Raw genomic sequence first — 16,125 nt, forward strand, 5'->3', positions numbered from 1 at the left:
GGTAGCTGGTGACGCTCACAGAACGGCGTGAAGAGGTTTCTAAAGTTTGTCGAGCAACGTGTTCGAACCCTTTTCTCTCTGCACACTGCCTTCGCAGGTCAACAGCCAAGTCACATAGATCAAACATCACAAGAGTCCACCCATTGCAGGGCCAACTGCAGCCTCTCGATCGTAGGAGATGGCTGTAGAAAGCGCACATGTAGTGTATGTATCGCCACATTCGAGCCGCTAATTCAGGTAAAATCCGAAGCAGTAGATACCGGACGAGAGTTCTTCTCACGCGCACATTCACAGATCAGTGAAGACCTGGTGCCTTGCGGACATGACATTGAAGCAGCCATGCCCTCAGCGTGCGCGATGTTGAAGGAAAAGCTCGGTCATGCATGGCAGATTTTGATGTAGCATCGCTTAGTCACAGACGCGCTAAAATCGAAGCTAGGGTGTCAAGTTCTGCCGACTACAATTTCGCAAACACTCGCACCATGGAAACTCTCGACAACACCGACTGGGACGTTGTTATTGTCGGTACCGGGCTGCAGCAGTCTTTGCTCGCTTTGTAAGTTATCATGTTTGACTACGTTACCCGACGCGATCTGACTGACGTAGCACCTGAAGAGCTCTGTCGCGCTCGGAGAAGAAAATCCTCCACCTCGACGAAAATTACTACTATGGCGGCGCTGAAGCTGCCTTGAGCCTGCAAGAGGCTCGAGAATGGGCGATACAAGTGAATGGCGCGTCTGGTGGTGCCTTCTCCAACGTCAACATCACCAAGCCTGAGCCTGCCGGATCAGAGCCGTCTCCACCATCACTGTCGTTCTCGAGGGCGTACAGCTTGGCGCTCAGTCCGCAGCTCGTATACGCTCGCTCCTCGCTCCTGCAGTATCTTGTTTCGTCGAGGGTTTATCGCCAACTCGAGTTCCTGGCTGTCGGCAGCTGGTGGGTGTTTTCCGCAGATGCTGCTAGCGAAAGCTTGCCACCATCTGACGGCATTCAACGGCACGGAAGGCTTCTGAAGGTGCCCAACGGGCGAGAAGATGTCTTTCAAGACCACGACCTTGACTTCAAGGCGAAGCGCGCTTTGATGAAGTTTCTGCGCTTCATTGGCGAATACGAGGAGCAGCCCGAGGTCTGGGAGGAGCATCGCCAGCAGCCGTTTCCCACCTTCCTGTCGGAGCAGTTCAAGGTCCCTGCAGCGCTTCAGGCTCCGTTGCTGGCACTCACACTGTCGCCATCGCCGTCAACTCAGACGACTACCGAGTATGCGTTGCCGCGGATCGCGAGACACCTTAGGTCCATCGGCATCTTCGGGGCTGGCTTCGGATCAGTCATACCCAAATGGGGTGGCTTGTCTGAGATCAGTCAAGTCTCTTGTCGTGCATGTGCCGTTGGTGGTGGAGTATACGTCCTTGGAAAAGGTCTTGCACCCACCGATGATGTCACTCCGGAGACATCCGAGAGCGGCATCAAGCTTCACCTGAAAGATGGTGAGGCTATCACGGCGAAGTGGATTGTGGGAGGAAGCTCCTCGACCGCTATCGAGGACATACAATGCAGGTCAATGACCATCGTATCCTCCGCGCTTATACCATTGTTCCCACCGATCGCAGAAGACGCGCCAGCTCCAGCTGCTGCGGTTGTTGTATTCCCGTCTGGATCACTCCCGTTGGACTCTCAAGCTGAAGAGCTTCCGGCAGTCCATGTGCTTGTGCATTCATCCGACACGGGGGAATGCCCTGCAGGTCAGAGTAAGTCCTACCTCCATCTTTTTCTATTTTGCTGTTATGATGAACAAACCTTACGAATACTTATCTACATTGTCTGAAAATTCTTGAAGATAATACCCTCTGACAAACTGATTACGGCTTTACATCTACTCTCCAGTCACTGCTCACATGGAAGTTACAAGTCACTAACTTTCAATCAGGTATACTATACGCATCCACCTCGTTGCACGGCCAAGATGGGTTCAAGCTCCTCGAGAGAGGCGTTCAGGCGCTGTTGTCCAGTGTCGAAGTCACACCATCACCTATTGTGCTTTGGTCTGCCCGATATAAACAACAGCCCTCATCAGAATCAGGCCTGCTTCCGAACAGTGATGATCACGTCGTGCGATTCCCACCTCCGTCGATGGATCTTGCGTTTGACGACATTGTACTTGATCAGGTCAAGGAAGTCTGGCAGAAGATCACAGGCGAGGATGCTGGGGAGTACCTGAAGTTCCAAGACAGGGAAGACTATGCCAACGATGACGATTAAAATCGGACATCGTATGTGTGAGTAATGATTCACCACCATGACGAGATCGTATGAGATAGTGTAGAGAATGAACTATGTTTGCTCTTGAGTTTTTTACCTTGTGTGACACTTTCAATACCTTTCTCACTTGTCTCTTTGTGACAAACACCGACCTTTTCGTGTATCACTTTCCCTAACACCTCCAGGGGTTGTGCTCTTGTGTTGAGCGTATATAAGAGCTACTTTTAACGTTTACACAGCGCTCGTGTATGATCATGCCACACAACGCTGGAGCTGTAGTACAACGTCAGTGTTCACTGCAAACGTAAACCCAGCCCCTAGGCTTGGATCCGGAGATACGTAATTTAAGGAAAGCCTCACAACGTTTCCATGTATTCTCCTAACAACAGTATTCGATTTCTCGTCTGCCGACTTTTCTTATAAGAAAGAACGAATGGACAATTTCGTTTCACAGTACATCTTAAGCCTTTGTTTTTAAGGTTTGTTGGTACCGAGACTTCAGAAGTTCCCACGAATCATAGGTATCCCTTGAACATGCAGCCCTGCGGCACAGCAAGGCAGCTGAACTGGCTGAACCCTATGCTTACCTTAACATGTCTTGCCTTATCAGTTATCGGGCCTATATTGATGCAAGTAATCACAGGTATCCCTCAGCTTCACGACGCAGTGAGACAGCTGACCTGGCTAAGCACTAAACTCGTCTTGACAAGTATTAGATGACTTAACCTTTCAGTCACCCCGATTTTGTTGTTGTTCGCTTTGGACCACTTTGAAACATCTCTTTTTACAGTAAGAAAGAGGAGCCAACATGGATATCCATATGGAGCAGTATCCCGAACCTAGCATCCCCAGTAATCTCAAGTCGAAGGCAGAAGCGATTGAGACTCGTGGAGAGAATCCTTCAATCTCAGCCTCATGGACAACTAGTATATCTAACTTTCTACTTCGGTGCTTTCCCCGTTATGCAGACCCATCAGTTCAACTAGGTCTAGTCGCATTCATCAGTTTCCTCTGCCCTGGGATGTGGAACGCTTTGAACGGGCTGGGCGGCGGAGGACTAGTAAAAGCCGAGCCAGCGAACAACGCAAATGTAGCACTCTACAGCACGTTTGCTGTGTTTGGTTTCTTTGCTGGCATTGCCACCAACAAATTGGGAACCAGAGCCACACTGAGCCTTGGTGGACTTGGATACACCATCTACACTTCAAGTTTGCTCTGCTACAAACATACTGAAAACTCGGGATTCCTGATATTCGCTGGACTGCAGCTGGGACTATGTGCTGGCCTGTTCTGGGTGGCTCAGGGGATGGTTATGCTCTCCTACCCTACTGAGGAGTCCAAAGGAAAATACATCGCCTGGTCCTGGATGATATACAACATGGGCGCTGTGATAGGCAGTGTGGTACGTCCTATTCAATTGTATCATACAGAATACCATAGCTAATAGTATAGATCGCACTTGCCCAGAACATGCATTCTGAAACCAACGATATCAAGGACGTCACATTCTACGTTCTCATATCTTTATCGTTGCTAGGAACCGTACTATCCCTCCTACTCTGCGAAGCCAAACACGTCAAAAGATCCGATGGCTCGCGGGTAGTGCTTCCGCAAACCCCGACCTGGAAAAGCGAGGTATTAGGTCTGCTTGAAACACTCAAGCACGACACCTATATCCTACTGTTATTTCCAATGTTCTTCACGTCCAACCTCTTCTACCCGTATCAGTTCAATACCTTCAATCTTGCAACATTCAATATCCGCACAAGGTCGTTGAATAATACTTTGTATTGGCTTGCTGAGATCGCAGGGTCTTATCTTGCGGGATATACACTGGACTCGCCCCGTGTACGACGATCTCTACGGGCGAGGGTTGCTATGGGAGTACTGTTGCTTTTAGTATTCGTGGTATGGACTGGTGCATTTATGTGGCAAAGGAATGAATCCGAGAGTGTTGTCGGAGGTTCTGTCAAGAAAGACTACACCGATGCTGGTTACGTGGGCCCGATGTTTCTTTATCTTTCTTTTGGACTATTTGCCGCTGTATGGCAAACCACTATTTACTGGTAAGTTGGCACAGGAAACCTCGTCGTGCTGATCTAGTTAACAACAATGACTCTAGGTTTCTTGGTGCCTTGACAAACGATAGCCGGAAGCTCGCCAACTTTGCAGGCTTTTATAAAGGCATACAATCAGCAGGGGGAGCTGTTAGTTTCCGTGTCAATACACTGGCGATTTCTTCTGTCAATGAGCTGGTGATGTGTTGGGCTCTGCTTGCTACGTCTTTGCTCATTGCTGTACCAGCTGTCGTCAGAAAGGTTCAGGATAAGGTTGACTAGTGCCTCATAGATCGTGTTAGCCACGATGGTTCATTGTAGCCTTTTGGGTGTTCTGGCCCAGATTTCTATCTCATCTTGTCTCATATAGCGTTAGGTGTTAGTACACTCAACTTGGAGGAATAACGTTTCAACGCATCAGTAACAGACCATGGTTGTTCAAGCATGCGGTTGCTCGAGGTCGTTGACTAGCTTGTCTTGCTTTACCTAATCAGCTCCTACACATACAAGCAATGTGTCTTCCAATAGGAAGCTACACAAAGTTCTCGGCGCTTCAGAAGGCGTAGGCTTCTTTCTGAGCGGAGACCAGAGTAATTGGCCGTAAGAGTGCACATGCCATCGTAACCATATCGTAACGCAGTCACCAACAATTCAAGGAGTTCATATCATTATCTCTTCCATTGGATATATGAATAATCCAATCTCCACACAGCCCTCTCAAGCCCCAACCGCCAAACTCAGATAGATCCCCCAAACAACCCCAACCGAGCACCCAAACACAATCCTCTTATCAACCGGCACCCACACGAAGCTGATCAGCGAGATAAGCGGCCAGAACTTATACCCATCGCGCATCATGGGCCAAAGCCTCGCCCTACAATTCTGCGCCACGACGTTCCAGTCCCCCGAATTCACATAGCCCATGTACGCGAGGAACAAGAGCGTGTTGATGACAGCGCCAATGGTCTGATCGAGCAGGAACTTGATCAGCACGTTTGTCTTGCTGATTTCTCGTTTTGTGGGCGTGGTGGGCTTTTTCTCGGAGGGGTCGTAGAGCGTGGATACGGTGGTCGGGAAGGTGGCTTCGAGGCGCGTTTGCCAGAGGATGTTGGGCGGGCTGCTGAGGAGGCTGAAGATGGCGAATTTGAGGACTTGGATGTAGTTGAGTGAGAAGGGTGTCTGGGGTCGGACGTGTTAGTTTCGTGAGCGGCGAGGGAGGGACTGGGGAAAACGAACGTCGTGTTTGTAGGAGGATATGCCTTGTGCGATGATGTTGGATGTCATGCTGAGGACTGCGCCTTGCAGCGTCTGTGATAATATGGCTCTCCGCATGGTGTTGTTTGGTCGATGTGTGCCGCGACGCGGTGATTGGGAGTCGTGCGATACGTGGAGGATAGTGGGGAAGAAGGGTAGATCCTGGAGAAAGGGCCGAGAAGACAGAGAGGGCAGAAGCAGGGGTGGCTTGCTTGCTCACCGACTCCTGAAGCTCAGAGTGTTGGAGCCGTGCTGCGAGGTTCGCGCGCGGGTATGACGTATGACAACACCAAAACATCTCACGATAGTCGCTCCTTCCATCTTCTCATGGCAACATTTTGGTGCAGACAATATGGCACATATTCGAGGGCATCCACGCAAGAAGTCCGTCTAATTTCCAGCGTTAATAAAGAAATTTGACTGCCAGTATATTTTGTCAAAACCTACCCATCGATAGCAATTCATCTTCTTCATGTCGAGTATAACCTCGACTTGTCCACACATCTCCCATCATCGCCTCACCCCAAGTGCGGCCCATCACGCACACCGCGAAGTCTCTCCACGCACTCAAAGTACGCACTCAACTTACCCTGCGCCATTCCCCCGCATACAGGAAACACATCTCCATGATCCCGCATAAACCTCTCAATCCGCCCATCCATCTCCCTCCCCACCTCTTCCTCCCCACCCCCTTCCACGCCTCTACACAACTCCACCTCCCCAACACAATGCCGCACTATCAAAGCACCAGCCAGAACCCCAACCTCAAACACCGACTCATCAACCACAACCCCGAACCCCTCAACCTCCCACTCCATCCTCTCCATCTTCCATTCCGCAACCTTCCCTAGCATATCCGGCTTCCACTCCCGTCCCACAGCATCCTGCAGGATCCTCGTCACGCTTCCATAGCCCGACACTTCGCAGCACTGGCTATTCACCAAATCCCCGCCCTTGCGTGTTTTCGCCTCCCACGCCCCGTTGCGCGTGCGGATGTATATCCCCTTGTCCATGAGACGACATGCGGCATCGTAGTAGATGTCGTGGATGGGTTTGGAGCCGAGGTACGTGTGTGATTTGAAAGGGTGTGTACTACTGTTTTCACGTAGACGTGTGATGGATGATGGGGTGGGCGTGAATTTCCGCTCTACTTCTAGCGTGACGGTTCTAAGATGGGTAGGTTTGGTGTTCGAGATTAGGCCTCGTCGCATGATGGGATAAAGTTTTAGGAATATATGGGGGATGGAGATGGGGTTGTAGAAAGTGGTTGGTGTTGTGGATTGCTTGAGGCAGTGGAACGCCTTGAGGGAGGATTTGAGCGCCATGTTGGGATGAGGGCTGTCGAGAAGGAGTATGAGAGGCTTGGTTGAGAGGCTTTGATGAGTGTAAAGATCTTTTTTTTGGGTTAAATGGAGCTTGGCCTGAGCTGTGAGTGAAAGTGAAGGGTCCAGCTTGGTTTGATCCCCCCCTGTGCCGATTCACTACTACCGGGAACATCGAGACGCCGAATCGACACACCTTGTGAGAAGAAAACGGATTGAAATGAACAGTATGGAGTTTTGACTATATCTAACGCTTGTGCTACCGCACTACTTTATGCGAGCTCCCGCTTCTGATGACTTTATGGTACATTCGCTCAAATCATGAACTTTTTTGACCGATGGAAAACAAATATGACAGTAGATGCTAGCGGAAGACAAGAAAAGATGTGTGTAACAGACACACTGCTGTTTATGCTAAGCACGGTCATTTCGGTACAGAACATCTTGGTTCTGGAAAGAACCTGATGAAACTCGTAGATCCTGAAGCCGCATGTGGTGGGTATATCCGTTTAGATCGACAACGCCCGATAGATACCGTAAGAAATCGTTCAGTCGTCATAAAGCGAGTCGCGATCATCGTCTTCGTAAGCAGCATGGCCAGCAGCGAACTGTTCGTCGAAGTGGCCTTCTTCTTGTTCCAACTCATCCTCTTGTGCACTCTCATCCTCTCCATCTGCACTCATCTCCTCATCGCCTTGTGCTTCTTGCCCAACCGGATCAGCGGCCTCAGACTCATCCTCTTCCCCCGAACTCTCGCCGTCACTGATTTCAACGACTTGCATAGCCCTGGCCTTTTGTGTGAGTTTCAGGTTGATTACGCCGAACTCGAGCGGCTGCTGAACGTCGAGCATACCCTTTGTGCCGAGGGCGAGAACCATCAAGAAGCCTTGACAGGCGATCATCTTGGTGTTCTCAGTTGGTGGAAGGAGTTCTTCGAACGAGACCTCATCGATATCTGCAATGGCAGCAGCTTGTAAATCATCGGACATGTATTGAGCCTGGCTGCGCTTCTCGGTAATCGCATCAGTGACGAAAGTGAGGAAGTTCTCGCCCTCTGCGGACAACGCCTCGCGAACACGTGCGGATGGTTGGAGTGGAGGTGCGGGCTCGGGGTAGTCTGAGCTGGGTCCCAGCAGACCGAAATCATCGCCACCAAAGGCATCGCTGTCGAGACTCCTCAGAACGTCAAGTCCGATAGGCTGACCACGACCAAGCAACGGAGACGCAGAGACCAATCGACTTCCGCGCCCAGATCCTATCACACCACCACGTCCGCTGCGCGGAACGGCAGAGGAACCGCGAATCGAAGCGCTCATGTTCCATGGCATGGCAGAGAAGATGTGCTGATCATCGAGAGCGGAGCCAGCTTCACGGGGCAATTCGATCTCGTCGCCCCCAGGCATAAAGAAGCCTTCATCTTCTGCTCCTCGACCGATTTGCTCTTCCGACTCGCCGGTCTTATGACGCACACGTCGAGATTCCTGTTGGGTTGCTTCATCGATACCACTGTCACGATCGTGCTTCGATCCAGCGACCGGTTTCCGGCTCATGCCAGTGAACAGCTCGAAGAAGTTGTCGCCGATGAACCGGTCGAATGGATTAGTACCTGTTGGACCGAGGAACCCATGGGCGATGCCTCCGACTCCAGAACCCCACATATAGTATTCTGCGTTCTTCTTTGCTTGTTGGGTGATGTGAGACCGATTCTTGGTCCGAGAAGCCACTTCCATATTCTGCAAGTAGTTGAGGTTCCAGTCGGCAAGATCCCTGTTATGGATTTCCATCGCAGCGTCTGAGGGCAAGACGCGTGCGGCTCGCTTCTTCCGGCGCATGGGTGCAGAGACTGAGGATGTAGACTCTAGGATCTCCGGTTGGTCGCTGTGCTGCTGTTGGTCGGATGCTGGGACGACACTGTCATCCGGCAGATCATCTGCGAAGTTGGGCAAATCGAGATCCATCAGGTCGCCGGGTATCTGGTAAATGTGAGCGCTCATTGTAAGGGAGTTTGAAGGTTGAATAATCAGGCGAAAGAGCTATGGAAGAAAGAAGACATATTGAGAGAGACATAACAAAGATACAAGAGGAGGAGTGTCCAGATCCAAGGTGAGATCGTGCGCATGCATGATAAGAGTCGACGTGAGTAGTAGAGAGTTCATCAACGAGACAAGCAAGTGAGATCGCAGAACAAAAAGATAAGAGAGAGTGCAGCGAAACTCACCTGCACGCCAAACTGTTGTCCATCCTCATGCTCCCGTCTCACCCTCGCACTCGCCCCAGCATCGCTCAACATCGCCGCACCTCCCGACATAGCAGGCGTCCCAGACATCACACTCCTCGGCGGGAAGTCGACCAACTCCCCGTTCGCGTCGAATGTGAAGTCTGGATCCGCCAGGTCAAGCATCATATTGTCTGCACCAAGCATGCCACTGCGGCCACCAACGCTGCCTGGTCCATTGTCGCCCTCGATCTGGAAGTCGCCTGGCACACCGGAGGAGGAGCTTGGTAGAACTAACCCGCCAATAGCACTAGCCTGCGATGATTGAGAGCGTTGCGAGGCAAAGGAGATCAGTGCCTGTGAGTCGCCGGAGTGTAGTTGGTCGGGGCCGAAGTCGAGACCGAACTCTGCAAGTAGCTCTGGGGGAGGGAGGTCGAACCCGGGGAGGAAGTATGGGTCATCTGGGAGGACGAGCTGCTCGGGTCTGCGTCCGGTTAGACATGGTTTTAGGATGACAGGTATGGAAACTCACCTCGCCTTACCGGCCTCTGGATCCAGTCCGGCATTCTTCACCGTCCGCAATAACACCCTAATCTGGCTCTGCACGTTCTGTGCATCGGAGAGAACATAACCGCATTGCTGCAAATATACACGCGACACGCCATACCTTCGCCTGCGTTAGCATTGCCTTCTCCAGAACCTGCGGCGCGACTTACAATAAATTGCCCTGCAGACGTAGAGCCATAGGTGCCACAGGATCCACAACAGTCCGACATGCTTTTGTCACATCGACATCGAGAATCTGCTTGCGGTTGATCTTCTTCAGGCTGGACTTGTTACCGAGCGTTGCAACCAGCCTGCGCGTGTGGTCAGTACATATAGAGAGCGAACTCCACGCCTGCTCAGCTCACCAGACTGTTGCCACGCCATATTTTCGGTTCGTTAATACTATATAGGTCAGTTTGGAATTCCGGCTGGGTATCTCGCTCAGTGAAGCTCACCTTCGTGGGAATAGAACATGGTGATACGCAGTACATGCGACGAAATACTAATGAACAAGATGATACAACAGAAAGTCTACAGCGGGATCAAGTAGGCTATGTGGGTATTGAAACTGTAGTGGAAGGAAATGAGAGTGTGGGCAAGGAGCAAGATGGCACATGTGGCTTGGCGTTGTGTTCGACGCGGACGCGTTTCGACGACGCGTGGTGAGGAGGTGAACGTGAAGACGAGATGGAAAATGGGCACAACTGGTCAAAATAGCATACCGCTGTTCATGCCACGCATTCTTGAATTCGTTGAGTCGTAATACATGCTATGGCCATAGTGGCCTATACCGGATCCCCGTCTCTTATGCAACGCCAATCCCATACATGACCAACGCTAAGCTCTGAGCAATGGGGAATCTAGATGCATATGGAGGTGAGCTGTCACTTAGGTCATCTTCACATCCTCGTCCACGACGGGCAGCGGAACTGCACGATACAGGAGGATCAGGGCCGAGTGGCTTTGGCCTGGATGGAGTCAGTCAATGTAGCGACTATATAAAATCATAGTACTCACCTCCACCAGACAAGGTCTGAATCCTTTCAGAATCGACCTCAGAGACCTTCTCGTCGTTGAACCACCACCAGTTGCCGTCTTCCTCTTTCCGCTTGCCAGTGGCCGGGTCTTTGGCACCCAGCTTCTTGACGAATGAAGTGTAGTGACCGCTGTCGGCGCTGGCACCCTGATGAGTGATGACACCTCGAAGCTCGTAAAGACCTGTCTGGTTGGCACCCTCGTCTGCGCCAAGTGTGGGATCGACCAATGCCAGAAGCTCCTTCTTCGCAGCAAGGATAGATGCTGCACGTTCAGCCTCGATCTGAGCGTCAGTCTTGTACTCGACGTCCGCCATCTCAGTGTCCTCAGGAGCTTTCTTCGTTTCTTCCTTCTTTTCAGCTGCTGCCTTTTTCTTAGCAAGGGGCTCACTAGCGGTAGGCCCGGCATCGTTCTCTTCGCCGGCCTTCATGCGCTTCTGTCGCTTGCGCGCACGCTCCACATCAAGCTCTTCCTTGCGAAGGTCGCGAATCTTATCACGGATCGGGACCAGCAGCTTCCTCAGATCGTCTGTGCAGAATTCCAGAACATCCAACTCTTCTGGGAATGTGACTTTTCGCATAATTTTTGCCTTCTTGTTGGTGTCTCGCCGCCAGTCGAAGCGTACAAAGTGTACTGGGAGATGTTTCGGGAGCCGTGCTATGCGTGAGGTCTTTGTGTACAGTGCGTTGCGGCCTAGGAGCTCGGAGCGCTTCTCGATCTGCTCCTTCAACCCGGCAGCGAGTCCATCACGGAGATGGTTCGTCTCGACGTTGATGTGGCAGTTGAGCTTGAAGAAAAGATCCTCGCTGTTGATAGGCTCCTCTCCAAGTTCCTTGGCTGCAGGCTCGTCGCACTCCATGACTGACTCGAATTTCCCTGCCATGTATTTGTCGATCCAAGACAGTTCCGCCTGCTTGCCCTCGTCCGAGCCCGCAGTGTCCTTCCACTTCAGCTTTTGACGAAGCTGGGAAACAATCTGAGACCAGGCCTCTTCCGCATCCTGCTGCGCATAACCGTGTCCGTCCTTTGACTTTTGAGCAAATTGTGGGAAGGCGGTTCTCAGGGCATTCAAAAACATGAGTGGCGGGAAGCCTTGCTGTGTTTCGGACATTTGCTTAAAAAGATCGCGGAGAGAGCCTGTAAGATCAGTAGACGCACCAAGCCCACCGAGACCGAACTGGCTGAGCTGGTTTGCTGAGCTAGATGATCCAGCGCCACTGTCTCATTAGCTTTGCCACTGCCATACTTTAGAAGACAAACCTCACCTAGTAGAGTACCGTAGGAGCTCCTCTTGCAGCTCGGGGATCGACCTCAGCGTCTGGAGCGTCGAGTTCATGTAACACGTGTTGCCCAGGTTCTGCAGACCAGCGGGTGTGGCACCTTCCAACTGCGCTGCTTCGGCCTCGTCCATATCCTCCAAGAACTTGATCTTGTCCTTGGGCTTCTCGATGACCTTCGCGTCGCCGGAGGGGGTACCCAGCATCATGATGGTCTGATTGGGCTTAAGACCCAGCTTGGACATGTCGGCGTCATCTTTGAGCTGGCCGCCCTTGACGAGAATCTTCTGGCGCTCGGGCTCGACGCCGGTGATGGAGAAGAGCTGGTACTTGAACGTCTCGCCGTTGGAAGTGGCGTCGACCTCGACTTCATGCTTCTTGCCCTGGTGCTTGACGATGACTAAAAGCAAACGAGTGAGCGGAGACGCGTAGGAAGCGCGACTGGACGTATACATACCTGGTATGGATGCCATGATGAGCTACTCAGCGCCTGGTTTTGCTAAGGTGAGAGTGCGATGAGAGCCCCGTGGAGCAGCGGCGAGTTTGTGTTTATAGAGAAGCCCGTGGGGCAAAGTATGGTCTATGGCCGAAGCATGAGGAAGGCGCGCCAAGCCTCGGATCCCTGCAACTTTGGACCCCGGCCAGCAACACGCCCCGCCAGGCGCTACCACGACAGCAGACTGGCAGGTCATAGCCCGACTACAGCTCTGCATCCGGGTTTCGAGCCATCCTCGAGCTTCTGCTGCAATGGTATTGTTGCTCCAGTGTTTCCTTGACCTCATTGTACCCCGAATGCTGACATGTACAGTCCCAATCACTGCGTCCGTACCTGCAATGCGTGCGCACGTCGCTCACAGCTGCCCTCTCCCTTTCCAACTTCGCTTCCCAAGCCTCCGAACGACACAATGTCCCCGAAATCGAAGCTGCGAGCTCTCCCGAAGTCATCCTGAACCCGCTTACCGTCTCGCGAAATGAGAACGAGAGGGTGCTCATCGAGCCCAGCATCAACAGTGTGCGGATAAGCATCAAGATCAAGCAGGCAGACGAGATTGAGCATATCCTGGTGCACAAGTTCACGCGTTTCCTGACACAAAGAGCCGAGTCGTTCTTCATTCTGCGGAGGAAACCAATCAAGGTGGGCTACTCGTGGGATTGGCGGATGACAACGCATGGCTAATGGTGCAAAGGGTTACGACATCTCGTTCCTGATTACGAACTTCCACACCGAGGAAATGCTGAAGCACAAGCTGGTTGACTTCATCATCCAGTTCATGGAGGAGGTCGACAAGGAAATATCCGAGATGAAGCTCTTCGTAAGAAGCCGTCTATCTTCATTTGGTCCAAGAGCTAACAAATGTTTAGCTAAACGCACGAGCACGTTTCGTAGCTGAGTCTTTCCTTACTCCAGTACGTTTTAACTCTAGAATCAAGAGAGAGCAACGCTAACAGGTGGCAGTTTGATTAAGCATGCATGTTGAGCGAATACTGCACATTCTGGCGCCAGGGCGAAGGAAATAGCTACTTTTCACCACAATTATTAGAAGACCGAGGTACCCACATAAAGACACTTCTATCCAAGATAGCCTGTGTGGATGAAAGCCTAGGTCTGCACCAGTATCCAAATAAAAAGAACTGCTCTCCACAAACCTTCTCTTAGCTGCCAAGCGATGTAAGTTAACTTGAGACTTGGAAATAGCAACTCGCAGGTCATTCTTTCCAAAGTAACAGAACAGCGGGGATACCAAAGAGCAAAAGACACTGGTGAACGACGTTCGGAGAACACTATCACGCAGAAGGATTGCGCTCACGTGACATTCTCTAGGCACATAACGCACGGACTCCACATCCACACATGTGCATACAAAAGGTCTTGACAAAATCAGAATACACAAAAACATACAACAGCGGGGATTCGCTAATAGCTACTTACCTAACTACTAGTCCGCTGGTACAATACATATATAGTAACTTAGTATGTAAAGGCTAGATTTCAAGGTATTCTTCCATCCATGTTCTCGACCAGCACCTCTACTTCGCTCGCTACCTGTAAACGATTCGCGACCATGGACCAGCTTCCACAGGAATTAGTCGACCGAATAAGCAGTTATCTCTCTCCTGATGACCTCAAGAATACACTATTGCTGTCTCATGCATTCCGCTTTTCCACTGAAAAATACTCTGGAGCATTTGCAAGATTCGCCCTAAACGAAGACACCGCCGAGAAGTTCATTGACACTTTCTCTGGTCATCGGCTTCTTTATTTGCGCGATCTGGAATTCGGGATCCGCCTTCCTCTTCCTGAAGACAGCCAGCGTCGCGACAACGCGGACCAAGTGAGCAAGCATGACAAGAGTTTCACTCAACAAATCACGTTTCTGTTCAAGACCATGAAAACGGTCGAAGAACGTGCAGGAAACCAGAATAAACCTGGAACAGTTCGGCTCGCGATAAGCTCTCCCTCGCGACCAATCTTTCGCGGACGTTCACTCTCGTACCATCATCACTTGAGCTGGCGCGTCCATTTGTTGGAACCCGAGGCACTTCCGTTACTCAAATCGGTTCGTTCCCTGGAGGTAGGAGATGACTGGGACGGGTCGTTCGGCAGAAGAGCAGATGATGCGGATTATAATTGGGCGCGAGTGAAACCGGACTACCGTGTGATGGTCGACCTTGTCGTCAAGTTGCCGAATCTTGAGTACTGGGGCTGTCGAATTGGAGGTGATGAATGGTCGCCGAAGACGGAACAAGAAGCGACAAGATATCTCACGCAAGATTGGGCTGGCCCACGTCGGGACACAAGACAGGATTTTGCAAAAGCTCTCTTGTCTGCACGTCTGCCTGATTCACTTCGGCGCATTCGTTTAGACTTTCTCCATGACCTACACAGTAGCACGCATATCGACCATCTCACAGCACAACCTAATCTGGTAAGCCCAGCGGCTAATGATCTTTTCAGCACCAGTCTACGCCACCTCTCACACCATCTCCGACGGCTTCACTTGCGTGTAGTAGCGGACGAAACGCTGTTCTGGTCCAAAGATAATTGCACCCCTTCCTGGCCGAATCTCGAGAGTCTCGTTGTCATGTTCCACATGGTTAGCCCGTCGGGACAATGGTATTTCATAGGACCAAACGGCGAAGGGCACGACACAGCTGCATTCAAGGTCACTAATGCCTCATACCCACCCTTGGAAACAACCCCCTATGACGAAGAAATGGACGGGCAGATTGAGGAAGAGGGAGACCGGCGATACAGGGGGAGCCCAAACACCCGCATCCGCATGGTGCCGAATGATACTACACTACGACCGTTCCTTGCAGCCTTTGCCAAGGCAGCATCAAACATGAGGGCTCTCCAAGAAGCGGTGCTCTGGTGCCCTCTTGCGTGGGCGCCTAATGATGAAGATGATGAAGAATTAGAGACTGACTGGCTTCCAGAAAACTGTACAGACAGGGATAGACTCGCTTGGGGAGTGCATTATCAAGCGACAGGCGAGCCTAACTTTACTCAGCAGGGTGGAAACCTTCCTACAGAAGTTCCTCTACTCTGGTGGAAAGTCGGCAAGTGGCGTCCGGATCCCGAGCTTCATGAGCTTTTTCAGCAGATCGGACGTACGCCATGGGGTGACGGTCTGAAAGAACACTGGGAGGATGAAGACTATGGAGAGGGATTGGTGGATCGCGAATACTTTGAGTATTGTGTACAAGAAGAAGTTGATAAGGTGGGGCGGATCCCGCCGCCGAACTAAAAGTCTATGGTTGTGGAGTGAAACTTGAAAGTCACGTAGAGCAAGCGTTCGGGGGACTTTATCCCTTAGGCCAAGGATTAGCACAAGAGAGATGAACTCGAGACAGCCCAAACAAGCACATAATGCAGTGTAGAAGAATCGATTCGATTCTAGCTTAGTCTTTACCAGTTGCGGAGACATCAATCCTGATCCTGGACGCAAAAGTACATCGATGCCCTTAAACATCCCCCACAATCTCCATTTGCCCAACGGAACATCCCGCGGAATTTTTTGTTTTGTGCATCTCCAACATTGTATACTATACGATGCATTTAAAGATGGTATGCGTCAGCCCAAGATGCTCACCGCCGACCAATAGTATCCGCTTCGAATAGTCAACGAAACAGCGGTTCAAAGGGCCCTGCCCAAGCTATG

General features: G+C 51.3%; 8 protein-coding genes across 8 annotated transcripts; 4 read left to right on the forward strand and 4 right to left on the reverse strand.

The window, feature by feature from the left end:
* Positions 1-482: 482 nt before the first annotated feature.
* Positions 483-2,256, forward strand: P153DRAFT_287192 (rab geranylgeranyl transferase escort protein-like protein; the record flags this gene model as incomplete). The annotated part of the gene is made up of 3 exons (XM_033663515.1): positions 483-556; positions 616-1,745; positions 1,925-2,256. 3 exons carry the CDS (start codon positions 483-485, stop codon positions 2,254-2,256), a joined length of 1,536 nt encoding a protein of 511 aa, XP_033525266.1.
* Positions 2,257-3,024: 768 nt separating this feature from the next.
* On the forward strand, positions 3,025-4,661 carry P153DRAFT_336859 (MFS general substrate transporter). Its single transcript, XM_033665720.1, has 3 exons — positions 3,025-3,658; positions 3,709-4,322; positions 4,379-4,661. The coding sequence occupies exons 1-3, from the start codon at positions 3,065-3,067 to the stop codon at positions 4,593-4,595; spliced, it is 1,425 nt and encodes a 474-aa protein (XP_033525267.1). The 5' UTR covers positions 3,025-3,064; the 3' UTR covers positions 4,596-4,661.
* Positions 4,662-5,030: 369 nt separating this feature from the next.
* Positions 5,031-5,645, reverse strand: P153DRAFT_384100 (uncharacterized protein; the record flags this gene model as incomplete). Its single annotated transcript, XM_033670307.1, has 2 exons — positions 5,031-5,492; positions 5,550-5,645. 2 exons carry the CDS (start codon positions 5,643-5,645, stop codon positions 5,031-5,033), a joined length of 558 nt encoding a protein of 185 aa, XP_033525268.1.
* Positions 5,646-6,085: 440 nt separating this feature from the next.
* On the reverse strand, positions 6,086-6,892 carry P153DRAFT_355692 (uncharacterized protein; the record flags this gene model as incomplete). The annotated part of the gene is made up of 1 exon (XM_033666590.1): positions 6,086-6,892. One exon carries the CDS (start codon positions 6,890-6,892, stop codon positions 6,086-6,088), a length of 807 nt encoding a protein of 268 aa, XP_033525269.1.
* A 272-nt stretch (positions 6,893-7,164) lies between these two features.
* P153DRAFT_206353 (uncharacterized protein) lies at positions 7,165-10,331 on the reverse strand. The gene is made up of 6 exons (XM_033662539.1): positions 10,106-10,331; positions 10,016-10,052; positions 9,821-9,961; positions 9,637-9,771; positions 9,108-9,588; positions 7,165-8,862 (listed from the first exon to the last, which is right to left on the reverse strand). The coding sequence occupies exons 1-6, from the start codon at positions 10,122-10,124 to the stop codon at positions 7,438-7,440; spliced, it is 2,238 nt and encodes a 745-aa protein (XP_033525270.1). The 5' UTR covers positions 10,125-10,331; the 3' UTR covers positions 7,165-7,437.
* Positions 10,106-12,450, reverse strand: P153DRAFT_395292 (cysteine proteinase). The gene is made up of 4 exons (XM_033671391.1): positions 12,420-12,450; positions 11,951-12,362; positions 10,668-11,902; positions 10,106-10,618 (listed from the first exon to the last, which is right to left on the reverse strand). The coding sequence occupies exons 1-4, from the start codon at positions 12,433-12,435 to the stop codon at positions 10,539-10,541; spliced, it is 1,743 nt and encodes a 580-aa protein (XP_033525271.1). The 5' UTR covers positions 12,436-12,450; the 3' UTR covers positions 10,106-10,538.
* Positions 12,451-12,674: 224 nt separating this feature from the next.
* Positions 12,675-13,693, forward strand: P153DRAFT_312960 (ARP23 complex 20 kDa subunit). The gene is made up of 5 exons (XM_033664863.1): positions 12,675-12,712; positions 12,771-13,097; positions 13,150-13,275; positions 13,325-13,369; positions 13,419-13,693. The coding sequence occupies exons 1-5, from the start codon at positions 12,710-12,712 to the stop codon at positions 13,425-13,427; spliced, it is 510 nt and encodes a 169-aa protein (XP_033525272.1). The 5' UTR covers positions 12,675-12,709; the 3' UTR covers positions 13,428-13,693.
* A 332-nt stretch (positions 13,694-14,025) lies between these two features.
* P153DRAFT_287537 (uncharacterized protein) lies at positions 14,026-15,711 on the forward strand (the record flags this gene model as incomplete). The annotated part of the gene is made up of 1 exon (XM_033663543.1): positions 14,026-15,711. One exon carries the CDS (start codon positions 14,026-14,028, stop codon positions 15,709-15,711), a length of 1,686 nt encoding a protein of 561 aa, XP_033525273.1.
* Between the last annotated feature and the right edge of the window lie 414 nt (positions 15,712-16,125).

This window comes from Dothidotthia symphoricarpi (genome assembly GCF_010015815.1).
Source record: "Dothidotthia symphoricarpi CBS 119687 unplaced genomic scaffold P153scaffold_7, whole genome shotgun sequence".
In the NCBI taxonomy this organism is placed as follows: Eukaryota; Fungi; Ascomycota; class Dothideomycetes; order Pleosporales; family Dothidotthiaceae; genus Dothidotthia; species Dothidotthia symphoricarpi.

Bases quoted from the DNA above. Each gene is read 5' to 3' on its own strand.
- P153DRAFT_206353 (XM_033662539.1), bottom strand. The intron at 9,772-9,820 runs GTAAGTCGCGCC...ACGCAGGCGAAG, and splicing joins CGTCTGCAGGGCAATTTATT to GTATGGCGTGTCGCGTGTAT. The intron at 9,589-9,636 runs GTGAGTTTCCAT...AACCGGACGCAG, and splicing joins CCAGAGGCCGGTAAGGCGAG to ACCCGAGCAGCTCGTCCTCC.
- P153DRAFT_395292 (XM_033671391.1), bottom strand. The intron at 11,903-11,950 runs GTGAGGTTTGTC...CTAATGAGACAG, and splicing joins CTCCTACGGTACTCTACTAG to TGGCGCTGGATCATCTAGCT. The intron at 10,619-10,667 runs GTGAGTACTATG...GACTCCATCCAG, and splicing joins TCAGACCTTGTCTGGTGGAG to GCCAAAGCCACTCGGCCCTG.
- P153DRAFT_312960 (XM_033664863.1), top strand. The intron at 13,098-13,149 runs GTGGGCTACTCG...AATGGTGCAAAG, and splicing joins TGCGGAGGAAACCAATCAAG to GGTTACGACATCTCGTTCCT. The intron at 13,276-13,324 runs GTAAGAAGCCGT...ACAAATGTTTAG, and splicing joins TATCCGAGATGAAGCTCTTC to CTAAACGCACGAGCACGTTT.
- P153DRAFT_336859 (XM_033665720.1), top strand. From the start codon at position 3,065: ATGGATATCCATATGGAGCAGTATCCCGAACCTAGCATCCCCAGTAAT. The intron at 3,659-3,708 runs GTACGTCCTATT...CTAATAGTATAG, and splicing joins GCGCTGTGATAGGCAGTGTG to ATCGCACTTGCCCAGAACAT. The intron at 4,323-4,378 runs GTAAGTTGGCAC...CAATGACTCTAG, and splicing joins TGGCAAACCACTATTTACTG to GTTTCTTGGTGCCTTGACAA.